The 16,970-nt window shown below is 55.4% G+C and overlaps 1 protein-coding gene across 1 annotated transcript; it reads right to left on the reverse strand.

Moving 5' to 3' along the window:
* Window positions 1–5,706: 5,706 nt before the first annotated feature.
* On the reverse strand, window positions 5,707–7,547 carry LRRC10B (leucine rich repeat containing 10B). Its single transcript, XM_060159009.1, has one exon. The coding sequence runs from the start codon at window positions 7,389–7,391 to the stop codon at window positions 6,513–6,515; it is 879 nt and encodes a 292-aa protein (XP_060014992.1). The 5' UTR covers window positions 7,392–7,547; the 3' UTR covers window positions 5,707–6,512.
* Window positions 7,548–16,970: the final 9,423 nt, after the last annotated feature.

A 16,970-nucleotide genomic window follows, 5' to 3' on the forward strand; every position in this document is an offset into this window, starting at 1 on the left:
TGCATCCCCGTTTTCCGAGCCCGGTCCCGAAGCTCTTAGCCAATCACACACAGAGAGCGTCTCCAGGCCGTGCCTGTTCCAAATCTGACCCCACCCAGGCACGTCGATGAACCGGGCCTGGGGTTCTCCAACCGCGACGGGCACCCTGAGCTCTGGGACGCGGGGGAGGGGTGGCAAGTGGTGGGCCAAGGGCAGGGTGGGCTAGCAAGGGAAGCAGCGGGTGGTATGGGGTGAGGGCGGGGGCGGTCTAAGGCTATAGAAGAATAAGGAAAGGGGGAACTTGAGGGTGGGGGGAGGGCCCTCGTGCCCTGTCACCATCCTAGGACCTTGGACAAATCACCCACACTTCCGGGGCCTCAGTTTCCCCATCTGTAAAATGATGGTAATAATACTTCACCTACCTCATAGGGGAGGTTGTAAGGCCGCTGTCACCTGACCTGGGGGTGGAGGCAGGATTCTGAAGGTGCTACCCGTGAGTAAAGTATTATTACCGTAGCCTGAAGGCAAGGCCCGCCTTCCCCTCCCCCCACAGAGCCTCCAGGGATAGCTGAGGCCTGCCTGGGCCCATCTATCCCTTCTCCACTGTGTCCCCGATCCCTTCTCCACTGTGTCCCCGGTCCCTTCCTGAGCGGTCATCTGCCATCTTTGTGGGCGCCCTAGACTTAGTCGTTATCTTATTCAGGTATCCTTTCTTGTGACCATCTCCCCACATAACTGCTGTACAAATTCCACCTACTCCAGGGCCCCGCACCTGCCCACCGGCGCCAGACGCCAGGGAAGGGACAAGGAAAACAGCCACAAAAAAAGCCAGGGGAAGCCCCAGAGTCCCCAGCCCCTCTGGGGTCCCAAGGGTGGGGATTGGTGGTCGCTGTTTGTACTGTGTTTGAGTCCTTGAGTGCAAGCGTTTTATAAAAACAACAACAACAACAAAAACCCACTATCACAAAAAAAATGTGCAGCGAAGAGAAATGAAGGAAAACTGAAGAAAAAAAAAGGAAAAAAAGAATCATACAAAATTTTTCCACCACACGCACCCTCTAAGCCAGCAAGATTTCCTCTTTGCAAAATCATATTTTTGTGGGAATGGGCCCTGCTTTTTGTGGCAAGGCCTGTTCTGATTAATAAAGGATCGTGAAAACGTAGGGCCTTGGCTGTTTCCTCCGTGGGTCCTAGCTCTCCCTCTCCTTCCAGGGGTAGAAGCAGTGGGGTGAGGGGATGGGGAGCCTGGGGCTGCATCTCCCCTCACCTGTCACCTTTGAGATTTGGCTTCACGGGTGATAAGACCCTTCCAGCCCCTCCTCAGGTTGAGCGTATGAGCCCACCAGCTACCCAGAAATCAGAGGAGCAGCCGTACCCCCTGGATCAGGCCTAAAGCAAGGCTTATGGGGAGTGGAGTCTCCTCGGGGCCTGAGGGGGGCCCCTCTAGCTCACCCAGCCCGACATCCCCTTCCTCAGTTCCCAGGGGAACCACCCTCCAAGGCAGGTCAGACAAATCAAAGGGAGACCCTCCACCTTCCCCACCACCACCTGAACTCTGGCTGGGCCACTGTGGTTTCAGGCCAACACGTCCTCCTCCTTCTGTTCCCTGCGAAGCTCTGGGTCTGTTGGCTGGACCCGTGGCTTCTCTCCATCCTTTTCGGGTTTCATCCTTTAGGATTGCAAAAGTCCCTCCAACTCGAAAACGCCCAAGGCCGGTCCTAACCTGAGGACCTGGGAAGCTGGACCCCAGTGTCTTCCTTCTCCAGACACAGTGGCCCCGGGCAAGCTAGTTCCTTCCTCCTGGTGTCAGTTCACTCCGTCCACAGAAGAGCAATAATCATCCCAGCCCTTTCCCCTTCCCTCCCACACATAGCCCAGGAGAAGCCGAGGCCTGGCAGCTCTCGGGGTGCTTCAGAAGGAAGGTGCTACATCTGTTGCAGGCACACCAGAAATGAGTGCCCTCTGTTGTCGTGTGTCCCCTGCCCACTCCGAGTGAAGGGGCCACGGTGCCTCCCGCACTAAGTACCCCCACCCGAAGCTGCCCGCCCTCTCCCCTTCTGCCCCATGAACTTCCGGCAGCCTGGTTTAACTGTCCCGTTAAAAGGTTCTGATCTCTGGCTCAGAGATTGGAGGGAGCCCTAGGGTCTGGGAGGTAGCCTCACGATCACTCCTTGCCAGGACTTCTGTTCAGCCTCGCTCTGGAAAATCTAGGTTTGAAAGCAGGACAGCTCGGCCTGGCAGAGGCGGTAGCCCCATGCCACGGGCTCCAGGCCTCCTCCTGGCCTTTTTTAATCTCCTCCTGCCTTCACTTCGTGGGGTCTCTCTTCATCCATGCCTGCAGAGACTCCCCATCCCTCCCTGTGCCTGGGGCCAGGGGCCTCTGGTGTTCTTTCTCCTGCAAGTCCCTCCCGGATTCCGCTGCTTTCTGGAAGGCCCTCTCAGGCCGCGTCCTGCTCTCCTCTCCCTCCCCGACAAAGACAACAAGAAGGACAACGCTTGAACACGCCCCATATGCCCCAGCCCGCGTCTCCCCAACCATCTGTGTCCCTTGCCCCGCTCTCTGTGTCTGTGTCCCGTGTGTATGTGTGGTGTCACCTTTAGATTGTGAGCCCCCCTGGGCAGGGACCCCTGTCTGAATACATGTTCTGTGCAGCACACTCGGGTGTGCTAATAAACGTCCATCCTCAGAACGGGAGTGCCCAGGTGACTTAAGGAAGCTCTGGGGCGACGGCTGAGCAAGCCGATGTGGTGGCATTGGATGCGAGGGAAGGGCTTCTGGGCAGGGCCCCCAGGTCCCGAGCACCTTGTCCTCCTGCTTTCCGAAGCCCCTGAGTGTGGGTGGGAAGAGGGGGATGGCGGTAATGACGCCAGGAAAGGATCCAATGTCTGCTGCTCCGCCGGCCAGCAGGTCTGGCTGTTGGGAGGCCCCGGGAGGAAGACAGGCTACGATGCCCACTTATTCCACACCCAGACCTGACCACCAGCCATGGAGGTCCAGAGAGGATCTCCCGTGGCGCGGACTGAGCATTGGGTTAGGAGGCCTAACACCCATTTATGGGCAAGTCACTTAGCTCCCCAGGCCTGTCCCCTGCCCCATCGCTGCCTCTGCTCTGGTCTCATCACAGTCCTCGCAGCCTGCCTTCCTGGTCTGATCTGCCACCTCCCCTGGCCTCTGTCCTGCTCCCCCATGGCCCACCCACCCCTGACTGTCCCCCCAACAACGTGCGGAACTGTCGATGCGGCCACTGTTAACAAGTGCCCCTACGAAAGTCATCTCCCTTTCTCCCTGCTGCCCCCAGGCCAAGTGAGAACTCCCCAACAGGCCCTGCTCTCTTCATCACCAAGGAGAGCTGTGATGCCCAGCTTCCCTGGCAACAGCTCCTTTCCTATCCTAGTCTCCCCCATTTCTACATAGAGACAGAGACCCTCAAGAGCGCTCTCGAACCAGGCATCAGCGCCCACTTTAACCCAACCCTCTAACTTCCCGAGAGAAAGCGGCTCCTGATGTGAAGAGCAAGCAGGCAGCAGAGCTGGTTCCCGGCCCGTAAGACACTTCCCTCCTCTTTCCCTGCGGAGAAACTCAGCCTCAGCAGCCCTGCTTGGCTGGTGAGCGGCTGTGGCTAAGGGTGCCGTCCTTGACGATGCAGAAAGGCACAGCCCTGTGTGCCTCCGGAGGGCCCAGGGGGACTTATCACAGGGCCTTTGCCCGGACCTAGAGTCCTCGGGGGAGTGCAACGGGGGAAGAGGCACAGGGAAACAGACCAGAGAGAGGAAGGGAATCTGGGCTGGCAGTGATTTCAGGATAACTGTGGCTCCCCTGCACCCCCCCCACCTCTAAGATTTGCATAAAGGGAAGGCGGAAAAGCACCAGGTCGCATGGAGTGCCGAGCTGCAGCATCAGCTCTAAATAAATGCAGCTCCTTGTGTGCAGATGGAGAAACTGAGGCCTGGGGGGCAGGGAGGGGCATGACTTGCTTAAGATCTCTCGGTCAATAGTAGAACTAGGACTGAAATCCATGCTTTCTTCTTTTTTTTTTAATTAATTTTTATTTATTTATTTTTGGCTGTGTTGGGTCTTCGTTTCTGCGCACAGACTTTCTCTAGTTGTGGAAAGCAAGGGCTTCTCATTGCAGTGGTTTCTCTTATTGCACAGCACGGGATCTAGGTGCGCGGGCTTCAGTAGTTGTGGCACGCAGGCTCAGTAGTTGTGGCTCTTGTGGCGCACGGGCTTAGTTACTCCGCGGCATGTGGGACCAGGAATCGAACCCATGTCCCCTGCACTGGCAGGAAGAATCCTAACCACTGTACCACCAGGGAAGTCCCAGGACTGAAATCCATGCCTTCTGATTCTAGGCCCAGGGGAATATGCCATCATAGGAATCACGGGGCAAGAGGACAGTCTGGATGGCTGACACTCCTACCCCACCTGAGTGACTGAGAACTCAAGTTCCTTCCTGCAAGTTCCAAGACCCCAGGAGGGACCACTGGCCCTGATGGAACCTCAACAGGGGGAGCATGGGCACCTGAGGAGCCCTGGGAGGGACAAGGTCTGCAGCCAACCCCCGCACTCCTCTTCCTCCTTGAGAAGGAGGCAGCGTCCAATCTTTCCCACCCTAAGAGCACTTTCTGTCCATTGGAGGCCTTCGCTCTCCCAAGCTGCCTCCGTCAGATCTATCCCCAGCCTCCTCCTAACCCCCAGGTCCAGCCCAGTGGCCAGCAGAGCTGCTGGGCCAGGCCTGACCTTTGGGCCTTGAATGACATCATCCCTGTTGCCATGGTGATGGTGGCCTGGCAGCATCTTCTCAAGGGAGATGGGCCTCTAGGCTTGAGGTATTACAAGTTTCTCTCTTTCTTTAAATATTTATACTTTCTTTTTTTTCTGAACAGTGAGGGGAGAAAGTAATGACTGAGTTAAAAAAAAAAAAAAAAGACTAAGAGGGAGAGACAGAGAGAGGAAAATGGAGCCAGGGAGATGGAAGGAGGGAAGAATAGACTCAGACAGGGAGGATGGGGGTCAGTGCCAGTGAAAGAATAGAGAAAGGTCAGCCAAGCTTGAGATTCAGAAACATATTAAGAGTCAGGAATTTGAGGATTAAGCTGGAGAAGACCAAGGAAGGGGGACTGGGGGTGAGGGGCGGTGGCCAGGTGGCAGAGAGTAAGATACAGCCAGATGAGAGCGCAGCCAAAGCCATTTGTGACTGAAGACAAGCTCTTGTTCCCCAGACAGGATACAACAGTTGGCCAGGGCCACTGTGACACAGAGCTGGAGCACATGGACAGAGGGCAGTGCCAGAGGGAGCCCACGGTCCCCACAGCAACGGGACCCAGTGCTCCCAGGGCTTATAAATAAACAGGCATGTGGGAAACGCACATTCTTTCTCCGAGAAATATAATTTATGTTTACAGCCAGTTTTTTTTTTTCTTCCTAAAGAAAACGCTACCATGGAGGGGGCCCTGCCCCCGACAGTGTCCCTGAGCGGCCCTGGCCCTGGGCCCTCCTCCCATTATTGCTTGGATGGGAAAGATCTGGCCCTGGGAATTGCAGAGCGAGGCCTCACTCCTCACCCCCGGAGGCTGTCCTGGTGACGGAGTGGAGGCACACAGTGCTCGTCCCATGCCCCACGCCATGCCAGCCACCCCGATGGTGCCCATTTAAGGGAATGGAGAGTACAGGCAGTGGCTACACTGGAGCAGCCGCCCAGAGTAGAGAGCCTCTCTCTCCAGTGCAGGAGGCCCTAGAGGCACAGTGGCTTCTTTTCAAACTTGACAGCTGGAAGGCTCAGGCTGTGGGGAAGGGAGGGAATGTTCTCTTTCCCAGCAAGATTCCAGGCACAGGCTGGAAGAACAGAACAGAGTAAAAGGCAAGGGCAGAGACCTTGCCTTCTGAGTCCCCCCTTCCCCACACAAAATTTAGGGGACCTGGGGAGGGAGGTATGTACCATGATCCCCGGTGGAGGAACAAGGGCAGCTATGGTTAGGGCCCCAATCCCGGTTTCCCACACCTGTCTGTCCTGGGCACCAGCCCCAAATCCAACCCCTGCCCCTGGGCCAGGCCTTCTTCTGGGGGCAGTGCTTCCTCAAGCAGGCATGTGGTCCACACCAGAGGTAGCGGCTCCTGCGCCAGAAAGGGTGGACCTAGAAGACCCAGACTCCAGGAGGAGGGAGGTTGCTGGGTGCCCTGAGCCTCCAGACTCTGCCAAGGGGATGATTCCATGGTCAGTGTGACCCTGGTTCCAGGAAGAAGCTGGTGCCTTTACCACTGTGTTGTCAGTGACTCTATCAGGGACCAGAAGGAGCTATAAGAACTGGACGGAACCGGGACTTCTTGGCCTGAAGACCGCCCAGAGACCAGCCAGTAGGCAGTCTTTTCACTACCCTGGAATGTCTGAAGATGACCCCCAGGCCTGCCTGTCCCCGGCAGCTTGCCCAAAGAGACCCCTTCCCTGCCTCAAGTAGGGACCCACCGTTCCCACAAACCTTCCCAGAGGCCCTCCTCCCAGAGTGGCCGAGGCCCAAACACCTAGAGCACAGGCTCAGGTGCCCAGTCCTGGAGCTGCTTCCAGGGCGCAGAGGCTGTCCACGGGGGGCCCCAGAGCCCGGGAGCTCCCGCCGCCTATGAGCAGGTCTTCTTCCTCCTCATCCTCAAAGACCCGCGCTGGGCGCCTGGGCGGCGGCCGGGGCGTGGGTTCGTCGCGCTCGGCCATGCGCTCGACGGCGCCCTCGCCCACAAGGAAGACCGTGTCGGCGACGCGGGGGGGCCCAGTGACCGGGTTGTGGTCGTAGGAGAAGACGCGCAGGGCGCGTAGCGGGTGCAGGTCGGGGAAGCCGCCCAGGCGGTTGCGGTCTAGGTCGAGGATGTGCAGGCGGCCCATGCGCAGCAATGCGGGCGGGAACTCCTCGAAACGGTTGCCGTAGAGCCAGAGGCCGCGCAGGCCCGTCATGCGCGGCAGCTCCGCGGGCAGCGCACGCAACCGGTTGTCGCCCATCTGCAGCGACTGCAGCGCCACCAAGCGCAGAAGCGGCCGCGGGAAACGCCGCAGGAAGTTGCCCTCGATCCAGAGGCAGCGCAGGCTCTGCAGCTGCGCGAAGTCGTTGGGCAGTGCCGGCAGCCGGTTGCTGCCCAGGTAGAGGCGCGTGAGGCGCGGCAGGCGACACAGACCGTCGGGCAGGCGTTCGAGTTTGTTAAAGTCGAGAGCCAGGATGCGCAGCTCGCGCAGCTCCTCGATCTCCTCGGGCAGCTCGCGCAGCCCCGTGCCGCTCACGTACAGCTTCTGCAGGCGGCTCAGAGCGCACACGGCGCTGGGCAGCCGCCGCAGCCGCCTCCCGCTCAGCTCCAACTGCTCCTCGCCATTGCGCAGTTGCTCCTCCGCGTCCGATGGCAGCTCGTCCGGCATGGACTCGACTATGCCCATGGTCACGGGCCCCGGCAGGGGCCGCCGCCGCCGCCCGGCATCGCTCCGCCCTCGCGAACCCCCGGTCTCCTCGACGGGGCCAAGGCCGCGCCGGCTCCGGGGCCCCCCGCCCCGGCCTGCCCCTGCGCGGGGAGGGGGGCCGTGCCTGGCCGGGAGGAGGCGCCCTCCTGGGGCCCAGCCGCCGCGCGCCACGGGCCGCGCTCCGCCGTCCGCCCTCCGGCCTCCCCTGCTCCCTCCGCCGGAGGCCGACTGGCTCAGGTTAGCACTGACTCGCAACTCTGAGACCCGTTGCCCTGGCAACCCCCGACGCGCGTGCGGCTGCCAATCAGGCGGAGGGAGGGAGGGGCGGGGCCAAGGTGCCACCAGAGCGGGGTCCCGGCGCCGGGGCTCGCGCCCCGCGTTCCCACCCGACCAGCCCAGGAGCCAGCGCTCGCCGAGGGAACCCAAGATCCGCCGTTCGCAAGCCTGGCACCGTGCCAGCACAGACCCGACGACAGACGCTGTCTACGCTTCCAGCCACAGCGAGCCGTTTGGTGTGCGGTTGTGTGCGTCCAGAGCTGCAAGTCCAAGAAGAAGGAACCAAGGACCGAGGAAACGCCGGCGCGCGACCCAGGACTCTGGACAAGTGGCTCTTGAGGAGGGACTGAGGGGCGCGGTCATTGCCGGCCGTTCATGTACAGCGGCGTGCGCCCAGTCTTCCCGCTGGGGTCACTTTAAGATAGTAACTCAGACCATTGTTCCTTTCTGGGCTTTTTCAAACTGGGTCACAGCTGAGGATCTGCGGGGACCCAAGCTTGGCTCCGCCCCCCTCCCCGCCCAGTGCACCCGCAGTGCACAGCAGGTTCCTGGTTCGTGCACTCACACCCCCCTCTCCTGCCGAGTCCCTCCAGCTATGCTCAAGTTCGGTGCGTGGCTGCGGTGGACGGAGGACTGGCGCACTCGAGCGCCTTTGAGCACCACCAGTGATGACCACGCTCGTTCTGGAACTGTTCCTCTTGCACACGCTCCCACCAACAGCTTTTGGCCCATGACTTCTCCCCTCCTGCTCCGATCCCTCCTGCCAGAGCTGCCAGCAGAAACACTCCCTCTGGTTTATTGCCAGCCTGCCATGTGCCCAGCACTATGCTAAAAGCATTGCGCTGAGTCCTTGCCACAGTCTATGAGGTAGGTACCCTCGTTGCCCCAATTTTAAAGATGGAGAAACTGAGGCTCTGAGAGGTTTGATGTGAGGTGGGTGACTTGCCCAAGGTCACCCTGCTGGCTGGTGGCTGGGATATGAAACCAGGCAGTCTGACTCTCCAACTTTTGCTCCTAACCAAGTACCACTGCAATAAATGGAAACAATGACTCCGCCTCTGTCCACGAATATTCTCACAGCAGAGCCTCAGTCTAACTCTTATGACAAAGGCATTATTAATCCCATAAGAAAGATGAGGAAAGTGGCCCCAGAGGGATTAGGCAGGCAACTTGCTGAAGATCACACAGTGAGTAGAGTGTACAGCCAGGAAGTCAAGTCTGCAGGCTCCAGGCCTCCTCCATCCTGCCTTCCCACCTTGGTGGGTGTGACCATGTAATTGGCTGCAGGGACAGACCTCTAGACAGCATCTTGCCCTCTGACCCACCCCCACTCCCATCTCCACTACAGTCTGGGAAGGAGGCCAGCCCAAGGGCAGACAGCAGGGGCCAGTGCAAGGAGAGGATGAAAACTACAACCCCTGAGATGGAAGCTGCCTGGGGCAGGTAAGCTTGTCTCCTTCCCTGCTCGCACAGGGTCCGGCCCAGAGTAGCCGTTCCATGAAAATTATCAACATTTTAAAAGATGGAGGCAAACTTTACATCGAGTGAAATGCATAGATCGTAAGTATACAGTCTGGTGAGTTTTTGTTTGTTTGTGTGTTTGTTTTGTTTTTGTTTTTTCAGTCTGGTGAGTTTTGACTAATGTAAACACCCGTGTAATATTTCCGTCACTCAGAGTTCCCTCACACCTGCCTCTTCCAGTCAGTCCCAGAGGCAACCCTAACCTTGACCTCTACCATCACGGATCAGTTTTGCCTGCTCTTGAATTTCATATAAATGGAATTATTCAGTGTGTACCTTTTTATGCTCCTGGCAGCTTTTTCTCAGATACTCGCTATCTATGTGTTGGATAAATAAACGAAAGAGCAGAGCCGTAGTAGTTGTAATCAGGCAAGGGGTGTCATGGGGTGAACACAGAGACGGGTACTGCTCCGAGCCAGGAACTAGCCTTGGACCCCTGTCCTGGAACGAAGACTGATGAGGTGCAAGCTGAGGTAGAAGCCCCCGGGCAGAGAATAAGTGGGGCCCAGACACCAGATCTGGGATGTAGGAGAATCCTGAGACCCAGCCAGAGGGACTTCAAGCTCCTTCCAGACCCCACCTAAGCCCCGGTCCAACCTCCTCCCCTCTACTCATTCGGGAGAACTGGGAAAAGGTGTCACCTCAGACACCAGAAAGCTGAGGAAAACCCAGCCAGGCAGCCGGGATAAGGACGAGCACCTCCCCCCCACCCTCCTGCCCACCTTCCCCCCAGCAGTTTCCCCAAGGGAACATTTGCTGTGGAGGAGGAAGCCCAGCCAGCCCCCCTCACCACGTGCTCGGAGCTGGCGCTCCAGCACCAGGCAGCCCTCTTGGGCTCTGCCAGCGCGGGCAGGAGCTGCATGAGCCCCTGCAACGCCAGCACCAGGCTTGACGACGTTTCCTGGGTTCAAGGGTACAGGGTACCAGCTCTCTTCTTTCTCCAAGTCTTTTTCTTGCTCCGGGTAGATGCTGTACCTTCGCCTCCCACCAGGCCCTGCTCAGTGAGTAAAGGTAACGTGTACTGCCGTTCCGGGCCCACGCAGGCTGGCAGCGGGGCAATCGTGTCGGTGAATCACGCTGTCACCGCGGGCGCCCAGTCCTTGACAAGGCGTCACTAATGAATTAGCTTCACCCCCAGCACGGGGCCTCTCAGCCTTTCCCCACTCCCCAGGAAGGCAGGAAACTGAAACCCGGGAGCAGGGAGGGGCTCTGACAGCTCCAGGAATGGGCCCAGATCCTGGCCAGCCCCTCTGCCCACATGCACTGGAAAAAATGTCCAAAGAACAGGCCCCTCGGCCCCCCAAAACGGCCTCTCCGTTCCTAATCATGAGCTATAACTGTCCTGCCCACCTCCAAATCTGTATTTTTAAAATAAATTTTTGAAATATAGAAAAAGTACAAAGCTCTCTGTGATAAACACCCCTGTGCCCAGAAGCCAGTGCTGACAATTGCTCACCTTTCGTCATACTTGCTTTAAATCTATTTTCTTTTAAATAAAAGGAAGAAAACAGCACGTGTAATGTAGAAGTCTCCTTTGTCGCCCCTCCCGTGCCCCCACAGGCACCCCAGCCGCCTGACCCACTGACCCTGCCAAGGCCCCTCTGGTTCCCCACCCCCGCCCATGCCCCCTACTGATCTTTGGAGCCACTGTGGCAGCTGAGACTTGACTAAGATCATGGAATGCTGGCCTCGTAGGTTCTTAGAAAGCAAGGATTTGCAAGTATCAGAGCCAACAAGGAAATGTCAGAGCTGGGAGGGTGCTTAGCTCCTCTGGGAGATCACAGGCTCTGTTAAATGTCTGTAAGAAGCCGGTGACCCTAATCCCAGAAAAGTGCATGGAGGCTGGAACTCGCTCAGTGATGCGCACAATTCCCATGGTTCGTGATCTCCTGAGGGTCTAGTCCAACTCCCTCATCTGGCCAAAAAGGAAAGGGACACTATCCTTCGTGCCATGGCCCACTCCCCTTACCTGCACCAGCCAGAACTTGAGTCCTCACCATCATTCAGGTATTCATTCAACAAACGTTAAGCCCCTACTTGTATGCCCAGGCACTGGGGATGGCTATGAATGTGAACATCATAGACAAACAACCTGCCTTTGTGCAACTTGCATTCCTGTGAGTGGAGATAATCAAGAAAATGCATTTCGGTGTGTCAGGCGATGATCAGGCTATGGAGGAGATAAAGCAAGGAGGAGACGAGGAGGCATGAGGACCCCGTTTAAAACAGAGCAGCCAGGGAGGCCTCACCAACAGGATGGCATCTGAGCAAAGACGGGAAGAAGAGGGAACAAACCAAGCAGGCGGACATCTGGGGAAGATGCATTCCAGGCAGAGGGGGTGGCGACCCCGAGACCCCAGGGCAGAGGTGTGCCTGGGCGTTCTGGAGCCCTAGAAAGCCCGGGAGGAAGGGGAGCTTGGCAGCAGACAAGGCCAGAGAGAGCAGGGAGGGGGCGGACCACGGAAGGCCTGTGGCCTCTGTGAAGGCTTTGGCTTTGGGTGAGAGATCACTGGGGGACTGAGCAAAGGAGTGACGTGATTTGACACACATTTTAACAGGATCCCTTTGGCTGCAGCTGCAAGAACGATGTGTGCGCGCGTGTGTGTGTGCGTGTGTGTCTGTCTGTCTGTGTCTCGGGGTTTGTGCGGCTCCCACCCCTCCCATCTTGGTTCTCTTCCAAGAGGTGATGATGTTTATCATTTACTGAGCACCTACTGGTTATCTACTTTACCTTTCTCCACAGCTTTGCCAGGCAGGTACTAAATCCCCCTGCTCTACAGGTGAGGAAACAGATTCAGAGAAGTTAAGTAACTTTATCAAGGTCACACAGCTGGTCAGGGGCTAAGGCAGGATTCCAACCCAGTCCATCTTATTGAAGAGCCAGGCCTCTTCCTACTATGTCTCCTCGCCTCTCAGCTAGGGAAAATCAGAGAAACCACCTAGGATGCCGAAATGCTTGCCCGCATCCTGCAAACAGCACAAAGATTTCCAGGACGGCCCTACTTGGAGATCTTGATCCCAGGCCCTGGGGTTCAGCGTTTGCCCAACTGGGGGTGTCCTAGAACCCACAAGGCAAGCCTAGGAACCCCAAAACAGGCTGGGGAGGACAGAGCAAAGAGGTCCCCTAGGGGCTGTGATCTGGGCTCAGGGGTTTCCTATTAGCAAATCCCAGGCAGTCTCTGGCCCCCCGTTGGCCCAGAGCCCTTCATTAGACAGCCAGACTCACAAGGCTAACCCAGCCTCTGCGCATCTGCTCCCCAGACTCCCTAGAAACTGGAGCCTAGACGTACCTTGGGGATCACTGTCCCCTGAAACCAGAGCTCTGAGACTGACCTGCTTGGTCTGTTGAAAGCTGAGAGTGTCATTTTCCATTCAGTCCCCCCCACCCCCCGCCAACCCCCCTCATCTCTTCCAAGGACACCGGAGCTGGAGCAACAAGGCCAAGGGAGTGAGACTGACTCGATGGTCTGGGCCACGTCTCCACGCTGTGCATGGGAACCTGACCATCTTAATGGTTCTGGTAGGTTCCACGTTCCAGAATGGCTTCTGAGCGTGATGGCTCCTTCCTTCTGGAAGAGGCCATGGTGGTCACGGCTGGCAGCTGCCCATATGTTAATACCTTCGTAGATCTGTGGCCGAGTGCAAGTCCAGTCTTGCTCCAAGACTACAGACACAGGTCCCAATCGTGACCACCAAGGACTTGCCTGGCCTCCTCCCCCTCCCTGTGGCAGGGGCTGCTAAGGGTCACCAGCATCTGTCCCCCCACCCACCACTTCTTCCTGAGCTCTCAGGCTGATGGGGTGGGGCCCTGGAATGAGCACTGGGCCAATGGATGTGAGCAGAAGTGACACATGCCACATCCCACACAATCCTCCACTCTCTTTTATTTTCTGCAGTGTTAAAGGTGGAAAGGAACTGGATCCCTGAGTCACCACTTGGAGATGAGCTATCTGACCCACATTAGACTGTGAAGCAAATGAGAAATAAATTTTTAATATGTTTAACCACTTAGACTTAAGGGCTGTTTGTTACAGAATTGGCCTGGTCTAACGCACTTTCTCTCAGTTTCTCAAATGCACCAGCTTCTTTCTACCCCAGGACCTTTGCACATGCTAGTCCCTCTTTTTCCCATTCTACTTGGCTCACAACCTTCCTCTCTCTCGGAGAATCCTTCCAGGTCCCCCAGAGCACATGGGAGTCAAGCCCCTGTGTTACAGATTCTTGAATTCCCACATTTCTTCTTCAAATCACTTATTCCAATTATAATTAAATAAATAATTAACCATGAATTAGTTGAAGTCTGTTTCCTCTGTACCAAGATATAATCTCCATGAGAACAAGGAAAATAAAGGGAACAGTGAACAGGCTAGAGAAGAAACATAACCTGGCCTGAAAGAGTGAGTCAATCCTAGTTTTATTTTAACTGTTACTAATCTGTAGTGTCTTGTAACTAGATTTGTACTTCACAAAGCGAACCTATCACTCTTTAACACTACGTGAATTACATCCTGCACTCCCTTGTAGCAAATCACCCCTTGTTGTATTTGCATGTCACAGAGAAGGTCGCAGACGATAACCCAGAGACAGACGGACCCAATTACCAGGCTGCCTGACGCCAGATGTGACTGTTTTGAAATAATGCAGGAGGAAGAGGAATGCAAGACCTTCACTACTTTGATCTTTATCATATACCCCAGACTGCAAGCCCTACATATAAAATCTCTGATTCCCTGAGGAGGGGGGGCACAGTTCTTGAGGGGCTAGCCTGCTGTGTCTTCCCTTCTGCCTGGCAGAAAAATAAAGCCATCTCTCTCTTCCTCCAAAATCTGTTTCCGTATTTCTGTTTGGCATCGGTACACAGAGAAGCCAAGATTTCGGCAACAGCAGGGACCTTGTTCACTGATGTTCCGTGATACTCAGCCCTGTGCTTGCTGCACTGTACCTACTCAAGGAATATGTGTTGAATGAATGAATGGGAAGTCTCTCTCCCACAGGTTCCCTGGGGCCATCTGTCCCACTTGAGCTACTCACTCTCTCAGAACCTCAATTCTCAAATCTGGAAAAAGTCCCAAATAGTGGTGGAGCGGGGCTGGGGTGAGGGGGGAAGCGGGGGTGGGGGGTGCGGAGGGCGGCTAGGGTGAGGTGAGTGAGGCACTTGCCCCGGACACAAAATTTAAGGAGGTACCAAAAAGCTCCGTAGTGATCAAGAGAAATAACAGGTGAATGCAGTATAGGCAGGATTGGTCCCAGTGCTGGGATCCATTTGGAGCCTGCAGCAAGAGGAAAGGTCAGTAGTACGAATCCTGTATTTATTCTAAATTTTGATATTTTGTTCATCATGAGTTTTTTGCATTAATTTTGATTTTTTTAATTATTGCATTCAGGATTTCCCTGGCGGTCCAGTGGTTAAGACTCCTCGTTTCCACTGCAGGGGGCACAGGTTCCATCCCTGGTCAGAGAACTAAGATCCCACAGGCTGCACAGTGCGGCCAAAACAAAAAAAGTAAAAACAAACAAACAAACAAAAAACCCCACCGATGCCTGCATTGAACTACTATTGATCTACATTCCTCAGCTGGGGGTCACTTCCTTACACTTTGTGCCCAGGGAAATGCCTCACTCACCTCACCCTAGTCCCAGCCCTGGAATGGTTTGCGATCACCCTCTCCTCGAAGGATTATCGTGTCAGTGAGATTACACGGGAGCTGGGTATTATTATTTTGAGATATTAACTGCTGCTCCTCGGGAGGCAGTTTCCTTATATCCCTTCCCCTCCATTCAGACGCTAAATTAGCTTCTCCTATTCCGCTCTCCAAAGGAAACTCGGAACAGAGAGTCAATTCCTCGGCTTTGAGTTGCAAAAGAGGCTTTGGAACACAGAGCCCGTTTTAAGAGAGGAATATTTTTTGGAAGTCAAAAAACTTGGCTTTGAACTTGGAGAGCAGGGAACTGATGCTGTAAGCCCTGGAGTGGGGAAGCATGTGCCGTCACAGAAGCCAAGATTCCACCCGAAAGGAGATAAAGTTTCAACAGGCAGGTGGGAGAGCAGGGGCAGAGCAGTACTCCTAAATCTGGATGCTGGCCCTCAAAGGGGTCCCTGGCCACCTGCTCTGGGCTGAGTTTGAGGGTGCCATGAAAAGGTCCCAAGTACATTTGGGGGACACCGGGGCAGAGGGGACCTACACTTCCTTTACCAGGTATGTCCTGAGGAGGCAACAGTCCTCCCACAATGCCCTGCCCCCCTCCACGGTATGGAGAAGCCTCAGTAGAAATGGAGGAGAACTGGCCCCTCCCCAGAATCCTCTATACACCCCTGTATCATGAGGGGGAGTATCCAGAAGTTTATGCACCTCCAGTGCGGACCTGGTGTGTCTGAGAGCAAGCCGACGGACCTGGAGGAGATGCGTGTGTGGTCCAGGTAAGGCAGCTGAAGGATTGATTGCGTGACCCTGGCAACCAGAGATCAGAGTGTCACAGTTGCTTCTGGGCTGGTACGAAACCGCTAAGTGGAGTTTTGGGGGGCTCTGAGGAGCTCCGGTTCTTTACGTCTCAGTGCAGAAAGAACTCAGCGAGAGGCAAAGTGATAGCTAAGAAGTGATTTACTAAAATAGGACGCTTGTGAGGCTCACAAGTGGGCAGGCGAGACGATGCCTCGCCCCAAGGACTTAGTGGGCTACAGTTTTATAATCAAAGGAAAAGTGGCGAGGGGGAAAAGACCACCTTCTTCCTCACTCTTGAGTAGACGTCACACTTCCATCATCAGCTCCTCTTCCATGTCAGGTGGGGGAGTTTTCTTATCCCTACATGGTCAAGCCAGGAATGTCATGGCACAATGGAAATGAGCAAAAAGGTGGTAACATATGCTAAAAATGGCATTTCAGGTTTCCTTATATATATATATTTTTACTTTTGTTTTTAATGCACCCAGAGGAGCATGTCCTAGGAATCATTAACTTACTGAGCTCACCGGGCAGGAAGTGGGTCTCATGCCATAACTGTTTTAGTGTTTGGGGGAGTGTCTCATGCTTCTGTTGCATGGTTTTGTTGCTAAGCAAGCCTGCTTGGTTTTGTGGTTAAGCAAACCTGCTTTCTCGAGTGACCATTAACTTACAGGGGTCTCCCATACTCTTTTCTTTATTTACAATCCCCTAGTAGGATTAACTATTTAATTACCTACTTTGTCCCTTTACTCTGTCCCTATCAGGTACGGGGAGGACAGGTGTGGATGACCAAAGCCCACTGAGTTCCCACATCTCAGGGGGAGTCAACATGGATGGGTGCTTCTCCCCCAGCAGCGAGCTCCGTGTATACATCCTCCTGGAGAAGGAGATGAAAGGGAGGGGGCGGATCCTGACCTGATTGGATTTGAGTCCTGAATGGACAGTTTTGTCAGCTACCAATTGGCACTTGCCATCTACCTCCACAAGGATGAAATCATGAGTCACTGCAGCTGCTGACTTTCAACACCCCCTGAAAGAGTTCGGGGTGGAGATCAGGAATGAGGCGCTCTGTGCTCTGGGAGAAACTGGCAGAACAGGTGTTCAGATAGTTAGATATTTTCAGAAGATTTTATGAGCCCACTTCTTGCATCTCCTTGTATCTAGAAAAGCACTAAAATCCTTCATGGTGACGTCTGCTCCTCGGGACAAGCAGCAACCTTCACAAGACTCGCAGCAACATTCTGCAAAAAATATGCATGTACTCCCCCTTCACCAAAATCACATATATACTGACTCCCCCCCGACCTCTTCAGAGCAGTTG

This window comes from Lagenorhynchus albirostris, chromosome 9, assembly GCF_949774975.1.
Source record: "Lagenorhynchus albirostris chromosome 9, mLagAlb1.1, whole genome shotgun sequence".
Lineage (NCBI taxonomy): Eukaryota > Metazoa > Chordata > Mammalia > Artiodactyla > Delphinidae > Lagenorhynchus > Lagenorhynchus albirostris.

Bases quoted from the DNA above. Each gene is read 5' to 3' on its own strand.
- LRRC10B (XM_060159009.1), bottom strand. From the start codon at position 7,391: ATGGGCATAGTCGAGTCCATGCCGGACGAGCTGCCATCGGACGCGGAG.